The sequence below is a fragment of the Eptatretus burgeri genome, chromosome 4 (assembly GCF_056783735.1).
Source record: "Eptatretus burgeri isolate ZD-2024b chromosome 4, Ebu_testis_v1, whole genome shotgun sequence".
NCBI lineage: Eukaryota > Metazoa > Chordata > Myxini > Myxiniformes > Myxinidae > Eptatretus > Eptatretus burgeri.
Genome location: NC_140964.1, coordinates 51,171,471 through 51,189,780, shown reverse-complemented (window position 1 = coordinate 51,189,780; position 18,310 = coordinate 51,171,471). Strand labels below are relative to the sequence as shown.

The 18,310-nt window shown below is 45.1% G+C and overlaps 2 protein-coding genes across 7 annotated transcripts in view; one reads left to right on the top strand and one right to left on the bottom strand.

Annotated features, from left to right (window-relative positions):
* The window catches only part of LOC147028044 (V-type proton ATPase 116 kDa subunit a 1-like), a 107,956-nt gene that overhangs the window by 33,953 nt on the left and 55,693 nt on the right, over positions 1–18,310 (bottom strand). For all 6 annotated transcript variants that reach the window (XM_085877993.1, XM_085877992.1, XM_085877996.1 and 3 more), the window contains 4 exons: positions 10,633–10,715; positions 9,222–9,315; positions 3,365–3,577; positions 3,118–3,268 (listed from right to left, as the gene is read on the bottom strand). In XM_085877993.1, coding sequence (XP_085734119.1) covers positions 3,118–3,268; positions 3,365–3,577; positions 9,222–9,315; positions 10,633–10,715 — 541 coding nt within the window. The remainder of the gene's footprint in view (positions 1–3,117; positions 3,269–3,364; positions 3,578–9,221; positions 9,316–10,632; positions 10,716–18,310) is intronic.
* On the top strand, positions 14,647–16,773 carry LOC147028046 (uncharacterized). Its single transcript, XM_085878006.1, has one exon. The coding sequence runs from the start codon at positions 15,621–15,623 to the stop codon at positions 16,740–16,742; it is 1,122 nt and encodes a 373-aa protein (XP_085734132.1). The 5' UTR covers positions 14,647–15,620; the 3' UTR covers positions 16,743–16,773.

Below are 18,310 nucleotides of genomic sequence, written 5' to 3'. Positions count from 1 at the left end.
AAGCAAAAACACACGATAAAGTAAATCATGCGACATCAAACTCAATGACGCAATAACACATGATAAACTTAATCACGCGACATCAAACTCAATCACGCGACATCAAACTCAATCACGCGACATCAAACTCAATCACGCGACATCAAACTCAATCACGCGACATCAAACTCAATCACGCGACATCAAACTCAATCACGCGACATCAAACTCAATCACGCGACATCAAACTCAATCACGCGACATCAAACTCAATCACGCGGCATCAAACTCAATCACGCGACATCAAACTCAATCACACGACATCAAACTCAATCACGCGACATCAAACTCAATCACGCGACATCAACCAACATCACACAAAGGTCTGTGCGGCACGATATCGAAAAAGCAGCTGTGAGGTGAGACGGAGATGTGAGGTATGTATTCCTCCATGCCAGACCGCAATTGAGCGAGGGACCAATGCCACGATCGGCACATTTCACCATAATAATTCAACTGTGATAGAGTGAAACCGCGATGCGGAAACTTGCGTTCAGGGCAGGCCTGCTGTAAATAGTTTTTCAAAATGTTTATCATACAGAGGTACAGAATTTGAAACAATCTGCAGAATCATTATCAGTACATTCCATTCTGCGAGTTTCAAACACATTTCTCACTGACACCGCATTTCCTGTGCGCAGCCATATTTCCCATCATTTTCCTCAGCGAACTTAACTTCCAACATAAAAGCTGCGTGTTCGACTTGTTTGACTTTATGAGAAGCAATTTGAGATGACAAAGAAAGGATGGATACATATGATTAGGATTGAAAGGGATCAATCAAACTTAATTGGGTGAGTGCTTGCTCATTATTGATTGGATAATTTATCATGAGTCAGTGAGTGGATTAACGTTTAATTGCTCACCCAATCAGCAAATGTGCCAGGCAATGATTTCTGTTATGCGTTTTAAATTAACAATTATACAATTTATTTTTGTTTTTAAAACACACTTTGCAATCTTTTCAGTTATGCAATTCAATGTCTTAAACCATAGATAAGTGGTTTCTGAGTACAAGTCGAGACCCGGACTTCCGGGGGAAAAAGGTATCAATTTGTATGTCGAAAAATATGGTAGTTGTTTTAGTGTGTGCTGTCTGCCAAACAAAATTGAAAATCATTCCAAACAGGAAACTTACTGTTTTTAGGGACATCATAAAGGACACAAACAACAGACATGAAGAACTAATGTAACGTGTTAAATAAGGTGGTGTAAAAGGCAGTGCATCAATGGTGGTAAACTTCTGAAAACATTTTTTTTTTTCTACAGCCTTTAAAACCTTTATTTTATTTCAATTGAGCAATATACTTGAACACAGTAGAACACAAATCGCCTTCTTGCCACTTGCAAAACCTTCCATTTAGCAGTATAGTATTTGGGAAAAAATATTTACACCATCTCATGCCGTGAGGGCAGAGTAATTGAGATGCACCCTCCATGACATGTCTTGCCCTGAGGGCAGAGTAACTCTGATTCAGCATTCAGAAAAATATGGTGGTGCTTTGCACTGTTTGTTCAGTGAAGAACTTAAAGTGACAGTTGAATAGACCATTTCCATGTCCTTTCTCTCAAAACTGCTCAGGGTAAAGTGTCCTATGAACTTTCTAGTTTAACTCAGCAACAAAGACTGGAAGTTTTGCAATGAAACATGGAGTTGTTCGTGTAGCTGATGATTACATTTCAAGATCTTGAAGTTACATGTGTAAGATAATCATTACTGATCACACCAACTAAATGTATGTTGTTCTTTAAGGAAAAGGATATTGCTTTAGAGATTGAGCAACAATGTAGTTTGTTGTTGTGTGAAGAGTGGATATACTTCAATGAACATGCAACAAATTGTCCGACTGAAGATGAGAATTGCATTGGCCCCATACATTCCCCAATAGCACAACTTCAAAATAGATAAAACATTTCAGATTTTTTTTTCAGGAAATGAGGCTGGCAGGATAGCCAAGAGGTATGCACACTCGCCAAACCTGGATTTAATTCTCAGCCCAGCTATAAACTGTTATTCTGGTGATCCTCTTGCAGAGTGAAGCATCAATGTGTGTGCCATCCCTTGGATGTACATCAAACTTGTCTGCCAGTATTAGTTAATGGATGTTAAAGATCCCACGGCATCCTTCCCGAAGAGTAGGCGAGCTATCGCCAGTACTCTGGCCAAATTCCAAATTCCTGCTTGAACCTAAAGGGGGCACTGCATCAACGGCAGAGCAAATGATGCTACCCGCAGCAATGTGCTCCACACAAGAGAGGAAAAAAGAGAGAAGAAGAGTGACTGAAAGTGAAGCATGATGACACCATCATGCATAATGTAAAATAACTCCAAAACATTCTGCATTATTCCAGACCTGACCACCCTGTACAAGTCAAATCAGCAATATAGAGTTGTGAGAGGCACAATTTTCAGGAACCTCAGTACCCTTTACAGTAATTTACGAATATCGTGCAATAATCTTCTTTATGCAATAATCTTTATGCAATGCTTGCCCACCAGGTGTTCACTTCGCCAACTTCTGGAATTGACCTCAATGCAGGTGAAGTTCCGCTTACCATGACTCCAACTGTTTGATGACTAGTTCCCTTCAATTCAGGAAATTCATACAAGTATAAATACTTACTAACGATGCAGAAAATTGTAATTTTATTACCAAAATGGAGTTGTTCATATTACAAATTATGCAAAACAATTGCCAACTTCTAAGAGAAACTTTTACACAGGTTCAGTTGTACTTTCTGCAATACCACAAGTGTGACTGTTTTTTCAACATCCTGCATGCATTTTTCTGTGAAGAAAATATAAGTATTCCTTTGCAATTGAGTTTTGATATTTTACAACCAATTACTCGATATCAAAACAAAACTTTCATGCGTTCTTGCTACATCAGACTTCCGCAACATTTTGACCTTGTCCATCATCCCCATAATTTCAGTACCATTTACATAAATATAAGCAGGTCTGGAATTTTTCACATCAGGTTTATCAAAACACCCCTCAATACAAAAATAAATAAATATGTTCATACACGGATCAGAAAGTAGTTTTAACTCTTTCATAAAATAAACACAACTCACCAGGATTTATTTCACGGTAGTTTCCAACGCCGTATGCGTCAACAATATTTTGGAAGCCAGCTGTGAACTTATTAGTGCGGTTATATGTTGGTGGTGTCTGCGTGGTCTGCATACGGTTGAGAATGGAAGGTACCGTAGAGCCACTATGTTCCTGAGGGATTACATGTGAAACAAAGCCATCAATCCGAGTTCCTCAACTTAGCTTTTATGTGGGTGGGGCAAAAGGCGATTCATGCATGGAGCCTACCGTGCCACGCCGCAGTGCAAACTGAATGGAGTCCATATCGGCCACAGGGCACCACACTTCAGCAATCAGACACTTCTGTGTGACATCGATATTGCACAGGTTGAGTGTGTGGTATATGGCCTTCATCTTGCGCATCTTGATTGTCCAAATGCGGATGTTCTGAGCTGCTGAAGCAAGCACACGCTGCCTGTGGTCTTCAGTTTGACTCAGTACCTACAAGGTCAGGTACGGAGTGCCATCGTAATGGGTTCAGATTCACCACCATGCAAACAAACCATTACATCGCTGGAATTGCAGAAATATTTTATTCGACAAATTACATTTACATAGTAGTTATAAAATGACAAAGCCATAAATTATTGCGGTACAATTAAATTGTGAGTACTCAAATGGTTTGAGAAAGAGGACAGTACCTAACCCTTCACTTGTTTTCGGTAGCAGTTTATGTGGCACATAAAATCATCCCTGCAATCCACCCCCACCTCCTAAACCCTCTGCCACCCCTAAGCAGCAGATGTGACAGCGTCAAACTGATGACAAATGTACCAGATATGTGACAAAAGGTTTAGGTCAGGACTCCAATTTAGGACTTCCAAAAATACCATCGTCAAAGGTTTGTAAAGAATGGATTTCTGAAGTCAAGGTTGACAAGAAAATAAAAGGTATAATTTTATACACACATCTTGATATTTGGGCTGGATGGCACATGGTTTAAACACAGGATAAGCTATCTACTACTGTTCTCATTCCATATTCACACAACTCATCAGCCCTTCAAGCAATGATTTGCAGTGTTTTTTTTTCCCCCCACCATTCAGCAACAAGCACAACCAACACATTCCTCTCCAGTAAAACATTATTACTGATCATGCCCTTTTCAAATATTAAATACACATCCATTATAAAAAATTAATTTAAAAGCATTAGAAAAACAATAAACAGCAAAAGGAATTGTACAAACTCCATTTGAAAAAGGGCAAAGTTTAACTGGATCAAAGTGCAGAATATTTAAATAAATAAATAAATAAATAAACAAACAAACAAACAATCAAACAAACCACAGACAGGGAGACAAATAAATAAATAGAATTTGTTTCCTTCCCCCCGAGCAGAACGTTTTTCCAGCGATTTTACAAATCCTGCTGCAAGGTGGAACATGAAGGTGACCTCTCGATAAAAGTGCAGAACATGAGACTGAACACATTCATCATAAACACAACTTTTTAAAAGAAAAGCGACATCATCATCTCCTCGGTAAGAGAATGCCCTTTGATGGTTTTGTACAATTTGATAACAAGCAGATATTGTGACTCTCATATGGACGGGTGCACTGATGACCTGTCTGCAAGATAAATGACTTCAATCTCCATGGGCCACCGAGGAGCGAGGGGGATATGGTTTTAGGGAACCGAGCGAGCACCATTAATCCGCTTTATTCACTACAAAAAAAAAGTCCAAGTTTCAGCATTATGGGTTGCCGATTCCAAATAGGGTGAGCCATTCTTGCGTGTGCACAAAGAGAAGAGGGAAGTGATATGTTAACAGATCTATCCCCATCATTTAAAGGCATGCAGGGATGAGGATGATTGGGGAGGAAGGAGGAATGGAGAAGAAGAACAATCAATGGAAAATATAATTTTTCCACCAACTTCTGACAAGCCATTCATAAATAAGAAATTTAATAGTTCACGTTGCATCAGGCCAAGTCGGTATGGGAGCATGCGCCAAAGCAGCGCGTCACTGTGTCCACTTTCAGCCAGTACTCCAGAGGACTCTGGCTGGTCATCCCCCAGGTAGATGCCTGGCCCATCCCAATCAACCAGCTGAAACGAGGCACGTGATCAGCCCGTTGGCCTTCTCCACTCACAAGGCTCCCTCGCTGAGAGAACCTGTTGAGCAGAATCAGCGTTCGGAAAAAGAGCCACATGTCCAGACAGCCGCAGCTGATGCTCACGGACTATGCAGGTCAACAATCTCATCTTAGTCTATCTCAGTAACCGCTCGTTAGACACAAACTCCGACAGCGATTGCCAAGGATTCTCCGAAGAGATCTGGTACCAAAGGAGTTAAATCTCCGTCTCAGATCCCTGGTCAGAGTCCAAGTCTCTCATCCTCAGAGCAAGAGTGGAAGCACCAAGGACGCGAAGACTCGGACTTTCGCCTTCCTGCATCGGTACCAACAGCGCAACACCCATGATTCAGTGAATCCATGACTCCCCAGGCCTGACCCAGATGTCTATTGACCTCTGGCTCACAGACAGTGGAGACATGAATATCACTGCTAAGGAAAGTGAATCTCTCCATAACCTCAACATCCTCACCACAAACAGGTATAGACAAGATAGCAGCATCCAAGATGTCATTGAAAGGCTGGATCTTAGTTTTTACCCTCATAATCCAGGCAGCACCACCTCCTCAAGGGCTCCCAAAAGGATATCCAGTCTCAACAAGGATAACTGCATCTTCTGCGAAATCAAGGGCAGAGATATTGACACTCCCAAATGATGCACAGCAGCTTGATCTCTCTGACCTGACATCCTCTCCAGAATCCAGTTCATACAAATGCTGGAAAGTGTGGGGTCCAGTACACACCCCTGACAAAGTCCAAGAACAAATGGAAATAAGTCAGAGATGGAACCACTAAACCTCACAGCACTCGCAGTACCAGAGTAGAGTTCAGACATTAGATCGATCAGTTTTGGTGGCACTCCACGAAGACGAAGAATCCTCAAGAGGGGAATCCCAATCCACTGCATCAAACACTTTGCAGAGATAAACATAGGCTGCAAGAAGCCCCTGCCAAAACTCACGTCTACATTCGGTGAGGATCCGAAGAGCAAGGATACAGTCAATCGTTGACCTCTTTGGTGTAAAGCCTGACTGCTCTGGGCACTGGTGCTCAAGCAGATGGTGGCGAACCACATCAAGAATAATTATCCGAAGCAAAGACCTTGTCCGGCACTGAGAGCACCGTCAACCATCGGTAGTTGTTGCAGTCCTGGCAATCACCCTTCCCTTTCCAGAGAGGGACAACAAGCCCCCTCTTCCAGACAGTTGGGATGATGCCTGTGTTCCAGGCAGAGCACAGAGCTGCATGCAATGACACGAGTACAGCAATACCACCAGCCTTGAGAAGTTCACCATGGATGCCGCAGATCCGAGGGGCTTTACCCAATTTCAATCGGTTCACCACAGTTCACAGTTGATTGGAGGGTCAGCAAGAGGAACAGTAACACTTGACAACCAACTCAATAGCTGATGGGTCAGACTGGTACAGCCGTTCAAATAACCGGCCCAGTGGGCCTTCACTTCAGACTCATCCACCAAGAGCCCACCACTCTTCACTCTAACTGCAATTCACAGAGGGACAGGCTTGGAGGAATGCAATGCACGAATTCCCCTGTAAACAGGACGAGAATCACTTCACCACAGGTGATGCTCGACCCCTTCAAAGATTCCTCGCACATAGGCCTCCTTGTCCACCCTCAGCTCCCTGAACAACTCAGCTCTGCCATTAAGCTTGGCCTTGCCACCCTGGTCGATGGTATCCAGTTGTGTCATGAGAGACAAAGTTCTTCTTCGACCTCCAGTGAGTTCCAAGACATTCACCGACAACATCAAGAATGGTAGTCTTGAAGGCACTCCACAACACCTCAGGATTCCTCAAAACACCCAGGCAGCACCCCCCCCCCCCCCAACCAAATCCCCACTCAGCCTGTTCACAAACTCCTCAGCTACCCTCTCATCCTTGAGCTTGCCAACATCCAGCCTAGGCTGGGATGGTACCATTCTCCCAGATTTAAGCTGGAACTTCAGTGTTGTTACAACAAGCCTGTGGTCGGTATTCTGAAAATGAGCAATGGTAGACCCTGCAGTTCTGGATCATCCTCCAGTGACCATCAACAAGCACAAGGACAATCTCCTTTGCCACATCGCCAGCGTTGGAAGACAAAGTCCAGCGATGAGCCTGTGGGCTCTGAAGCCATGAACTAGCCACCCTCAATCCATGACTTCTTGCAAAATCAAGGAACTTAGGTGCTATTCTAGTTCACAGTTCCAGACCCATGGGGACCAACACGTCTTATAACCATCCCCATCAGTGCCAGTCAATGCAATGAAATCCCCTAAGATGAAAAGAGTATGTTTCCGGGGGCACTGAACAACCACTGCCTCGAGCATGGCATACAATGCGTCCTTCACGGTGAGATCACTCGCCTCAGTCCGAGCTGCTCCAGAGACAAGGGAAACGACATCCAAGGAGTGAAGAATCCTCAAACTCATAATACGCTCCTTGACCGGTGTTACCTCAATTATTATGGGAGTCAACTTATTGGACACAACTACAGCAACTCCTTGGGCATGGTAACAATCAGAGCGACCAGACAAGTCGCTGGTGTAACCACCTGCCATGATCATGATCTCACCACAATCCGGTGTCCGAACCTCAGAGAATGCTGCAATACCGATGTTCAAACGCTGGAGCTCAGATAAGGGATACGGGTGATCATCCTCTCTTCGGCATGGGACATTCCAGGCACCCACCCTCAGAGACCGCCTCAGGTTACCCCAAGGAGACCGCCATCTGGTAGATGACACCTCAGCACCATCCTTTTCCACACACCACTGCAATCTGACCCAGGAAGTTTACCCCGTGCTTTTCCTCCTCCCATCAAAGAGTGTGGTTCCCGAAGGATTTGTCCCGTCATCCGGTGAGCTGCCTGGCGGAGGACAGCTGCACAGCAGGTACTCCCACGAAGTGGCTTTTAAATTTTCTTTATCTTTACAGTTTTATTATGTTTTGTGGAGTAAAGGGTTTTACGTGGCTGGTGTGCAAATACTGCCACCAACCTCCGGAAAAAAAAAAAGTAACCCAACTGCAGTAGGACATCCGCAGACAAAGTTGGGCATTAGATGTGGATGGCCTTTTGTGGCTTTGTCAGTTGCCTCACCATGATGTAATGTCAGAAAATCTGTGTTCCTTCCTGAAAGAAGACCAAGGATCAAAAGGAATGCTGAGCATAGATCAGCAATTCTTGCAAATGTTTTCCTTCATGACTTTTGCACTTCACCAATCTAATATTAAACATTTTAAATGAGAAGGGCACTCGGTAGTGTGCATACCTCCACCATGCAATGCCTGATCCAACAAAACATATGGGGCCCAATAATTTTTGAAATATCATGCTTTTATCGTTTTGGCCCCATCTATCAATGTGAAGAATCACTTTGAAATTAAAAAAATTCTCACATCCGGATCTGGGTTCGGATCTTCAGCAAAATCAAATCATTTCTTCCTTGTCGCACACCCAACGTGTCCACCAAGTTTCATCCGAATCCGCCCACAGCTTTTTGAGATATTGTGCTACATATCGTTTTTGGCCCTATCTTTCAATGGTGAAGATTCGCTTTAAAAATTATCGGATTTGTTCAGATTTCAAGTCAATCGGATGAAAAACGATTTAAGAAATTCGACCTCAAAATGACCTTTGACCTCAAAATAAATAAGCTTCTCAGTTGAGACTACCTCGACAACTTGGTAATGTTTCATGTCGATCATTTTAGAATTGTGAGCTGCAGGCGATAGACAGACAAAGAGAGAATAAGAAAATCGACTGACCAATGTACTTGAAAAATCTTCGCTTTTGCAAGTAACAAACAAACAGACAAGAAAACAACCTCCTTCCACAGCAAACAACCCTAACAGTAACAGCTTGGTTTGTTGGTGGAGGTAATAAAAACGGCACTCTGGAAACGAAACTGTTCTTTCCATTCAGCCTTCAATGTTTTATTGATGAACAACAAATATGGCGATTAATTTATAAATCACAGAAAAATATGACACCAATGTAAGACGGACCGTTTGTAGATCTTCAATACGCGAAGTCACGCCAGTCTCCATTTCACAGCGCTCTTGGGAGGTCTCGGGGCAGGGATAGAGAGTGGCACGAAACCTGCCAAAGAGTACACCAGCCAAACAACAACAATAAATATGTACTTTTGATGCATACAAACATCCTTGGTCACGTAAAATAACACTGACATTTCATAATGTCCCTCATATTATTCAAGGGGAGGGAGTGGGAAATAAGCTTTGCATTTAAACACTATTCTTTTGTGCAATTTGTGTACAAACACTTTCAGAAGTTTCAGACGACAAAACAGAGAAATGGGGAAACAAAACATAGACCAAATACAGAGCGCATCAAATTCCCTTTGCTAACAAGATGTAAAATTCTTTTACTTTATTTTTTTTCATGAGAAAAACCACCTGCTGTGCGCTGTTCAGTAGGTGTACATCAGCCACCAACTACTGGCTTTTCTGGAGAACAATGATATGAGAATGCCAAACAGGCGAACCAAAAGAGAATGGATAACTAGTCTTGCTGGTGAACACTAGTGTCATTCTATGTGAGCGGATAAGTACAACAGTGGATGGAATCAACACAACATTGATCTCGGGATTCTAAATGCCGTCTAAAGCAAAGACAAGCTGACATGGAGTGTTAACCCTTCGGCGGAGCAAAAGAGGTAAACCTAACTTAGTAAGGAGAGAAGCAACTATTTTAGAGAGAGCATTGAAGTAATACTGCTTTTTGTTGAATCCAGAAAGGATAAGTCGATGTATACATTAAAAAAAATGTCACTGCAAGAATTCCCATTCAAATTGTATTGACAGGAGAGCCTAGAGTTATGCACACTTGCATCGAAGCTGTCCAGCCAGAGTCTGAATCTTGGCCCAGTTATAAACTCTCATCCTGGTGTTTTTCAGGCAGGGCGAGGTATCAGTGTGTGTGTGTGTGTGTGTGTGTGTGTGTGTGTGTGTGTGTGTGTGTGTGTGTGTGTGTGTGTGTGTGTGTGTGTGTGTGTGTCATCCCTCGGATGGACATTGAACTGGGAGTTTCATCTGCCGGCATTAATTGGTGGATTTTAAAAATCCCACAGTGTCCTTCGTGAAGAGTAGGTGAGCCATCGCCAGCATCACAAACAAATTACAAATTCCTGCCCTAACCTACATGGGACACTGCATCATCTAAAGTAGAGTCGATAATGCAAACACAACACATTTTAGTTGAGCTCATGGGGAGGTTGAAACAATTTTGTGCTTTCTTATGAGATACACCTTCAAAGGCCGAAATCAGTGCCTGTTGAAGACAGCTTCCGTATGTGATGAAGAAAAATTAAAAAGCATCTTTTGTTTCCAAAGCTCAGGGTGGAAGCATATTTTATGCTTAAAAAAGACTCCCACAGCCTCTTCAACATTTGCATACCCTTCGCATATCTTCTTGACGCGATGTTTAAGCTGGTCTCCTTGGAAGAAAATGATAAATACTGACTTCAGAACGTAGTCACCCTGGTGAGGGAACAATGACATCTTTTGAGCTATTTTACAGTTTCTGTATATAGATATCGTATTCAACAATTTATGCATTGCAATTATAAAGAAAAAATCGTCTCATATATTGTTATATCTCATATATTGTCTCAAAAATCGTCTCATTGTGTGGGGAAGTGTGGGAATCACCAGTGTTGTAAAAATTAAAAAACTCTTAAAAAGGCAAAATACTTCACAACACTTGTCTTGCATTTATGGGGAGGCCTGGGTTATGGGTGTGTGGTCAGGAGTCAACCATAATGCTGCAGAGATGTCCCATAAGGCTGGTTATGATTATGACGCCCCCCCCCCCCCCCGACCTTCAATGACTCAATGAAATGATGCCATTCCATGAGCTTGAGACCATTTTTTTGTATACAGTGTTTGGGCTCGTGGTGGAAGTAAAACAGAACGGATGAGGATGCAGCAGAAATATATATATATATATATATATATATATATATATATATATATATATATATATATATATATATATATATATATATATATATATATATATATATATATTGTTGCGAATTCGCGCCCGCCGGCGTGCGAGCGGCCACGTAACTCGAATCGCGCACGTCGCCCACCGGACGGACAATTCTGTCGTGACCCTCTCGGACTAACGCCGGGAACTAGTCACGGGTGGGCCTTTCGGCCTCACCACGATCGTGCCAATCGGCCCCCCGCGTGGGATAGGGTTGTTCGCCAAATTCGACCTACCTAAGTACCCACACGGAGGGTAGACCGGGCGATCGCACCTCGCCGCAGGTCGACTCCGGACACGGGCCACTTAAGCGACCCGTTCCGTACTATCGGGATAACCGAGCGGTGTTAACGTCGGCCTCGACGGTTCCGATTAATTATCGGGCGTATTAAGCCCACTACCAACCCTTTACGTGAAGCAGCAAGATGGAGATTCAATTAAAGAAAAGACGAAGCGAAACGGGAAAAACAGTTCAAACATAATGCACATTTATTCCGCGGCACACGGAAAGCACACATATACAATTACAACAATTATGCACCAAAAGCAGATGTTACAAAAGAAACACAACAATGCAGATCTACTACCGACTACGCGAGCACACGGCAACACTTACACAGTTTTACTTTACAGACGGCGCCGACAACACATATACTCAAAAGCAAAAGAAAAGGGCCACCCTCAACGACAAGGGGACAGATGGGCCTGTGGGCCGCGAGACCGGGTGGAGCCTACCTGTCTTGTGATGAGCCGCAAATGTGGCGGCGGTGCCCCGACTCCGCGCTCCTTCGCGGGTTTCGTTGGCACTGCTTGGAGTGGGGTAGAAAGGGGCCCCCTTTTCGCACTATCTCAGCGCGGGGGGGGGGGGGGTGGGAAAGGGGGGGAATTGGTGATGCTCTGGGGAAAGAGGACAGCTGGCTTGCTTGGGTCCCGCGACGAGCGACTCCACTGCGACCTCGACCGCGCTCCCGGCTTCCCTTCTCTGCAGCTCCCCGACAGACTCCGAACCCCGACAGACTCCGACCCCCGACAGACTGACTCTCCTCCAGACCCGACTTGACTACTGCTGCCACACTCTGCCGCTGCCACACTTCTCCAACTCACCTTGACTCTTCTCCAACTCCCTTGACCGAAAAACTCTCCCGCTGCCACACTTCTCCAACTCGCCCGAGCCCAAAACTGACTAAATTCGCCCCACGCTCGGTGCTTTATAGTACGGCAGGAGAACCCATATGCAAATTTCTGGATCAGAACGAGCTCGGGGTGGAGCCACGCTCGCCCATTGGACGGAGAAAAAGGGGCGTGAATCTCCCCTGATCCTCGAATTTGCATATATCGATTCTACTCCGACACGCCTGGAGGCGGGCCCAAATCTCCCCGCGCTTGCTGATTGGACGGATCAGAAGTGGGCGTGTATCATTCCTGATCCGACTTCTCCTCGGAAAGGCCGCTTTTTACACCCGCGGCTCAGCGCGCATCCCACACGAGGCCAGGACAGCCTGACGCTCGGCGTTCACAAGTGGTGCGGGAATGGCCGCAGAAGGAGAGGCGTAGGTGGTGGAGGGTCCAAAGTGCTGGTCCATGGCCACGGTGACGCTTGGAATGGCGGTGATGCGATGTTTGCGGGAGCGAGCTGTGAAGGCAAAGGTCGTGGCTGTTGGCGTTGTTGTGAAGCGGCGTTGCGGTTGGTGGTTGTTGTGTGATGGCGGTTGAGACGTGGTTGGTTCAAAATAAAGATAGAACAGAAAAACGGCTATCTTAAAGGGTCGCAGCCCGAATGAATCACATTTATTCCCTCCAAACAACAGGTTTGGGGCTAACTACACATGTACTTACAGAGATATCTCACCTACGGGACCTGAATGGTGGTTTGCGAATTTCCTCAACCGCAACAATATATATTGTCGCGATCCCGGCTGTTAATATCTTCCAGCACGGAATACTGACATTATGTCCGAGCTTCAAGCAGTCCACGTGTGGACAAAGAGAACAACAAAACACACCACTGTGTTTCAAATCGGCCTCTAGGGGTAGGCACGATATTTTATTGGCTCGATCTCAAAAATGGCTGGTACCAGAATGGAATACACAGCACAACAACCCTGCCAGAACTCTTGGCAACAATAGAGTTCCAAAAACAGGTTGTACAACTCACAGCTCCGCTCGACGATAGCCGGGAATAACGACCACGCTCATCCCGATTTAAGTCAATCCTTTTAGATGGAGATATCAACGATCAGCGCGACTGTGCTGTCGAGAGTCTTGAAAATCACTAGAAAAATCGCTGTTAAAACATGCGATTTGGAGCACTCGATATATTCTTCCACTCACGATCTTAGAGCCACGTCTGTTGCCAGCAATGGCGCCCCAGCTCTCACCCGGTCCGCCCACCACGTTCCGACTAGCCAACCAATCCCTGGGAGCCTGAAAAAGGTCACGTGATGTGGTGGTTGGGACACTAAATTTGGTGAGAATATGGTTTTTCTCACAGTCCTCCCCACCTAAAATAAAACCCGTCGGATAGACAGCGTTTTGAAACCAGTTATTGTACTAGTTGCAAATCACAGGGCAATATGATGGCGGTGATCGTTAACATTCTTGTACAATAAACAATGTTCATCCACAACACAATATTAAACCCACTACACCACATTAATATCTACCCCACCCTATTTACCCATCGCCCGCACCACAATAGAGAGACAAAGGGAACTAAACTTAAGTTGGGGAAAGCGTTTACAGGAGCGAAAACGGACCGAGGAGCAAGGCTCCTTCGGGAGGAACAAAGGGCCCCAAACCAGTATCTTCTCTCCGCCTGTGGGCTTAACTTAAACATTGGTGCTCCTTGTCTACTAGATGGTGACTAAGGAGGTCAGCTAGTCTGTTCTCCACTCCTTTTAAGTGTTTGACTGTGAGGTTGTATTCTGAGAGGAGAAGCGCCCAGCACAGAATACGCTGGTTGGAGGTTTTGGCTTGGCCGAGCCAACCGAGCAGGTGGTGGTCGCTGTAGATGGTGATGTAGTCTAGGACCTGGCTTAGACATGTATGCACTTAATTTAGGAGAGGATAACTCAACTGTTTTAGGCTAATATGACCCCAAGGAACAACTTAGGATGTGTACCAAAATCTCTATCCGGGACGAACAGCCCGAAAATTACCACGCCCTTTTTAAAATCGATGTACCCCATTGTCTATCACTCTATGCACCCTATTATCACTCACTCAGCCTGCTTTTTATTTTTTCATAGCACCAGTGCTGCAAGATCCGGAGAGAGAAAGAGGGAGAGGGAGAGGGAGAGGGAGAGGGAGAGGGAGAGGGAGAGGGAGAGGGAGAGGGAGAGGGAGAGGGAGAGGGAGAGGGAGAGGGAGAGGGAGAGGGAGAGGGAGAGGGAGAGGGAGAGGGAGAGGCAGAGGCAGAGGCAGAGGCAGAGGCAGAGGGGAGGGAGAGGGAGAGAGAGAGAACGACTTATCCATCCAGGACTGCTATCAACTGAAGAAGTTCCCACTCCTCTACAACTCCTACATGAATGGTAGATTTGTCATGAACACTCCCAAGAAAGGTAGTGGAGTGCCCTTTGACCAGGCGCTATGAGCAGTGCTACAATCGGCCTGCCAAAGTGAGTGGGGGGGATAATTGGGGTCACCAGAAAGAAGGAAGCAGTAGCTCTGTGGGGAATTATCAAGCATAAAAAAGACCAGTACGTTGACCTCCTGAAGATGAAGGATGATGTCGAAGGAGAACTCTTACTTCACCACGACTTCAACACAAGTACTGCAACTAATATAGTTGGGATGGTGCAAGACATAGAGGAGTATCTCCTGAAGGTATGCAGTCCTCTACAAGACCAGGTAGCACTGAAGAATGTTCTCACTGGAGAAATTGTGACCAATGTAAATGTTGACAAGTTGTTGTGCTGTATCAAGGAGGGCAGCACTGCTTGTGCTAATTTTATCGATGATCGACTCAGAAATAGGTCGATATCGATACACTCAACTATTAGCAAAGTCAAGTTTACGTCCCCTAATACCACCTTGAAATTGGCTCCCAAAGCAGACATCAAAGATGAGACAATCAAAGCTCTCATGTTTATTGAGTATGGGAGTCACCGGGGGTTCACTGTTGAGGAGCTACTCAAGCACGAGATCACCAACTCTGCATTTTTCTTGGTTGACGAAGATGGTTACTTGAGGAAGAGTACTAAATCACAACTTGGGACTGAGCTGCTGAAGTTGTGCCCACTAATAGATAAAAAAGGGCCAGAAACCTCCCCACAAACCCATGCCATCATTATCGACTTCATGGCCTTGGTGAGAAAGGTCCCCTTAAAGAAGCTTGATCTGCCCGTCAAGACATTCCATGACATCTATGGGCACCAAAGCTGGGCAAAACTGTGATGAGATCCATATCGTTTTTTTATGCTTACAGAGAGGACAGCATCAAGAATGGAGAGAGGGGGAGAAGAAGAAAGTCAAAAGAAATGGTTGTCCTTGATGTGATATCACCAAACCAAAATGTTCCAGTGGTATTAGAGAACTTTTGGTCATCTTCCATCAGCAAAACTGCTTTCCAGGCATTCTATGTTGAGTGGCTCACCACCAATTACCACGGAACCAAACCTCTATACCTCGGTATATCACCAGAGGCATGGATGGTGTCAGCTGGGTGTGCTTCTCCATTCCCTCAGCTCAACTGCACACACGAGGAAGCTGATGACAGGATGATGTTCCGTGTGCAGGACATTCTAAGTCACCGGTCAGGACCTACATCCATGACGCTGTCAACAGGTGACACAGATGTCTTTGTGTGCCTGTTATACCACATCACAGTCAATTGGAGAGATCTTGGCCTCCAAGAGCTTTGGCTCGTCTGCAACTCAGGAGTAAAAAGATCAATATTACCACTCCATGATATCTGCATAGCACTGGGAGATGAGCTCACAAGGTGTCTCCCAGCACTCCATGCGCTGACTGGGTGCGATACAACCAGCAAGATATCAACTAAACTTGCAGCCCTGAATGCTGTCTGCAAACCAGGAAATTCCTCTCTGATCCTGAATTTTTACTGTCCCCAGCTAGCAGAAAGTGCAATACAGATGGCAGAGACATTCTTGGTCAAGTGTCTCAAACCATCAACAGACTTGGAGACATTTGATGACCTGCGTCTCACTGCATTTGATAGCAATGCCCTCAAGATGGACTTTGAGAGAACCACTTGCACCTCAACTAATGCAAGGAAACATATCCATAGAGGCTATTACCAACAGCAGCTGTGGGTCCAAGCCCCATTTAGAGATGCCACCCTGATTATGAATGCCGAGTCTTATGGGTTTGTAAGAAGGGGCAGTTTATTAGTCCCTGAGATTGTGATCTCCAAACCCAAAGGCCTGCCAAATCCCTGCACATGTGGCAAGTGTGCTCGCAAAAATGGGTGTTCCTGCAGGGTAGCTGGGATCAAGTGTTGCAAGTACTGCAAATGCAAGGGAGGTGATTGTTGTAAAAACCCTATCACTGAATGAACACTGCTCATCATCCTCATACCTGGACTCTGTTGTGTTATTCTTCATGTTCCTGACCCTGGTTTACGTGACACAAACAGTATTAATGTGGTTTTAAAAGTTGTATTGTTGGTGATTGGGCAATTTACCTGCTGGTCATTGAAACATTTAAGCTCTCTCGATACTGCTGCCTACTAAAGTAATAAGTTTTGTTTTTTATTTTTCATTTCAAGTGAACATTCCATTGATAATAGTATGTAAATGATTGAAAATACAATTTCTTTATATTTATGAAATGCTCGCTTTCTTTCTTTTTAAAAAAATCCCTTGTATTGTTCAAATTCCAAATTGTCAGTTCAACTCTAGTAGATGACGCAAATCTTCTAACTTTGCTCTAAGTCTGGAAAGTTTAAGTTAATAAATATATGGCAATTCCAGTATGTATGGTAATAAGTATGGTAAATAAAACGGTTTTTAGCCATTTTCTCATAAAAATATCAAATTAGAAATTTTACACTCTTCTATGACCCCCCTAAATAAATAAATAAACATGGCCATTCTGAACATTTTGAGCACCTCAGAAAATCTGTAGCTCCAACGGTTTAGAAGATACAGCTATGTCAGAAGTAACACTTTCGATGAAAAAGGGCGTGGTCATTTTCGGGCTGTTCGTCACGGATAGAGATTTTGGCACACATCCCAAGTTCTTCCTTGGGGTCATATTAGCCTAAAACAGTTGAGTAATCCTCTCTTAAATTAAGTGCATACATGTCAAAGCCAGGTCCTCCACGAATGGGTCCATGGCCAATATAGACAGCTAGCGCAATAGCGCTTGATGTCTCGCGACATAGCGGGCCATATGAACTGATCCTTGACCTTGGCTAAGGTCTTGGCCGCTCCGACATGACCCGAGGAAATGCTGTCATGGGCCAATTGCATGACTGACTGACGATGCCTCCCCGGTACGACAACTCGGTGTCGTACCCTCCTCGTCTGGGTGGAGGACATGTTCTTGGGGGAATATATAGGCATCAGCACACCTGCACCATTCACATAGTAGCCTGTTCGTCCAGGCCCGGAGTCTTCTCCCATTTCCCAGAGGGTGGCAAGGGTGGGATCAAAGTGCTGATCCTCCACTGGACTGGTTACCGCAGACAATGCGGGAGTGACCTCAGGCACAGAACTGGGGTTGCTACCCACCTCGGAGGACTGATCCTCCTCACCGGATTCGCCGACCGGCGAACAAGTAGCTGGGGTCCCGGTGTCACTGACGGGAACGGTCCCTGAGGAGCCCGGCTCCTGAGGTCGGCCTGACTGGAGGCTCGGGTGGACTTCAGTCGAAGCAACGTCACCGTCGGAGGCTAGAGTCGAGGCACGAGGCTCCTCGGGCCAGAGTGAAGATATCTCTGACTCTGCCACTCTCTCCGCCTGTTTGCTCTGGGATCTACTGACCACCCCACACGTCAGAGTCAACAACTCCTCCCTGGCCATTGCATCACGGCCAATCAGCAAGGATACCCCCGGTACCGGGTAGTAGGGTACCACCGCACAGGTCATCAGACCCGTAAAAATGTCACTCCGGACCTCGA

Coding starts and splice junctions, on each gene's coding strand:
- LOC147028046 (XM_085878006.1), top strand. CDS start 15,621: ATGAGATCCATATCGTTTTTTTATGCTTACAGAGAGGACAGCATCAAG.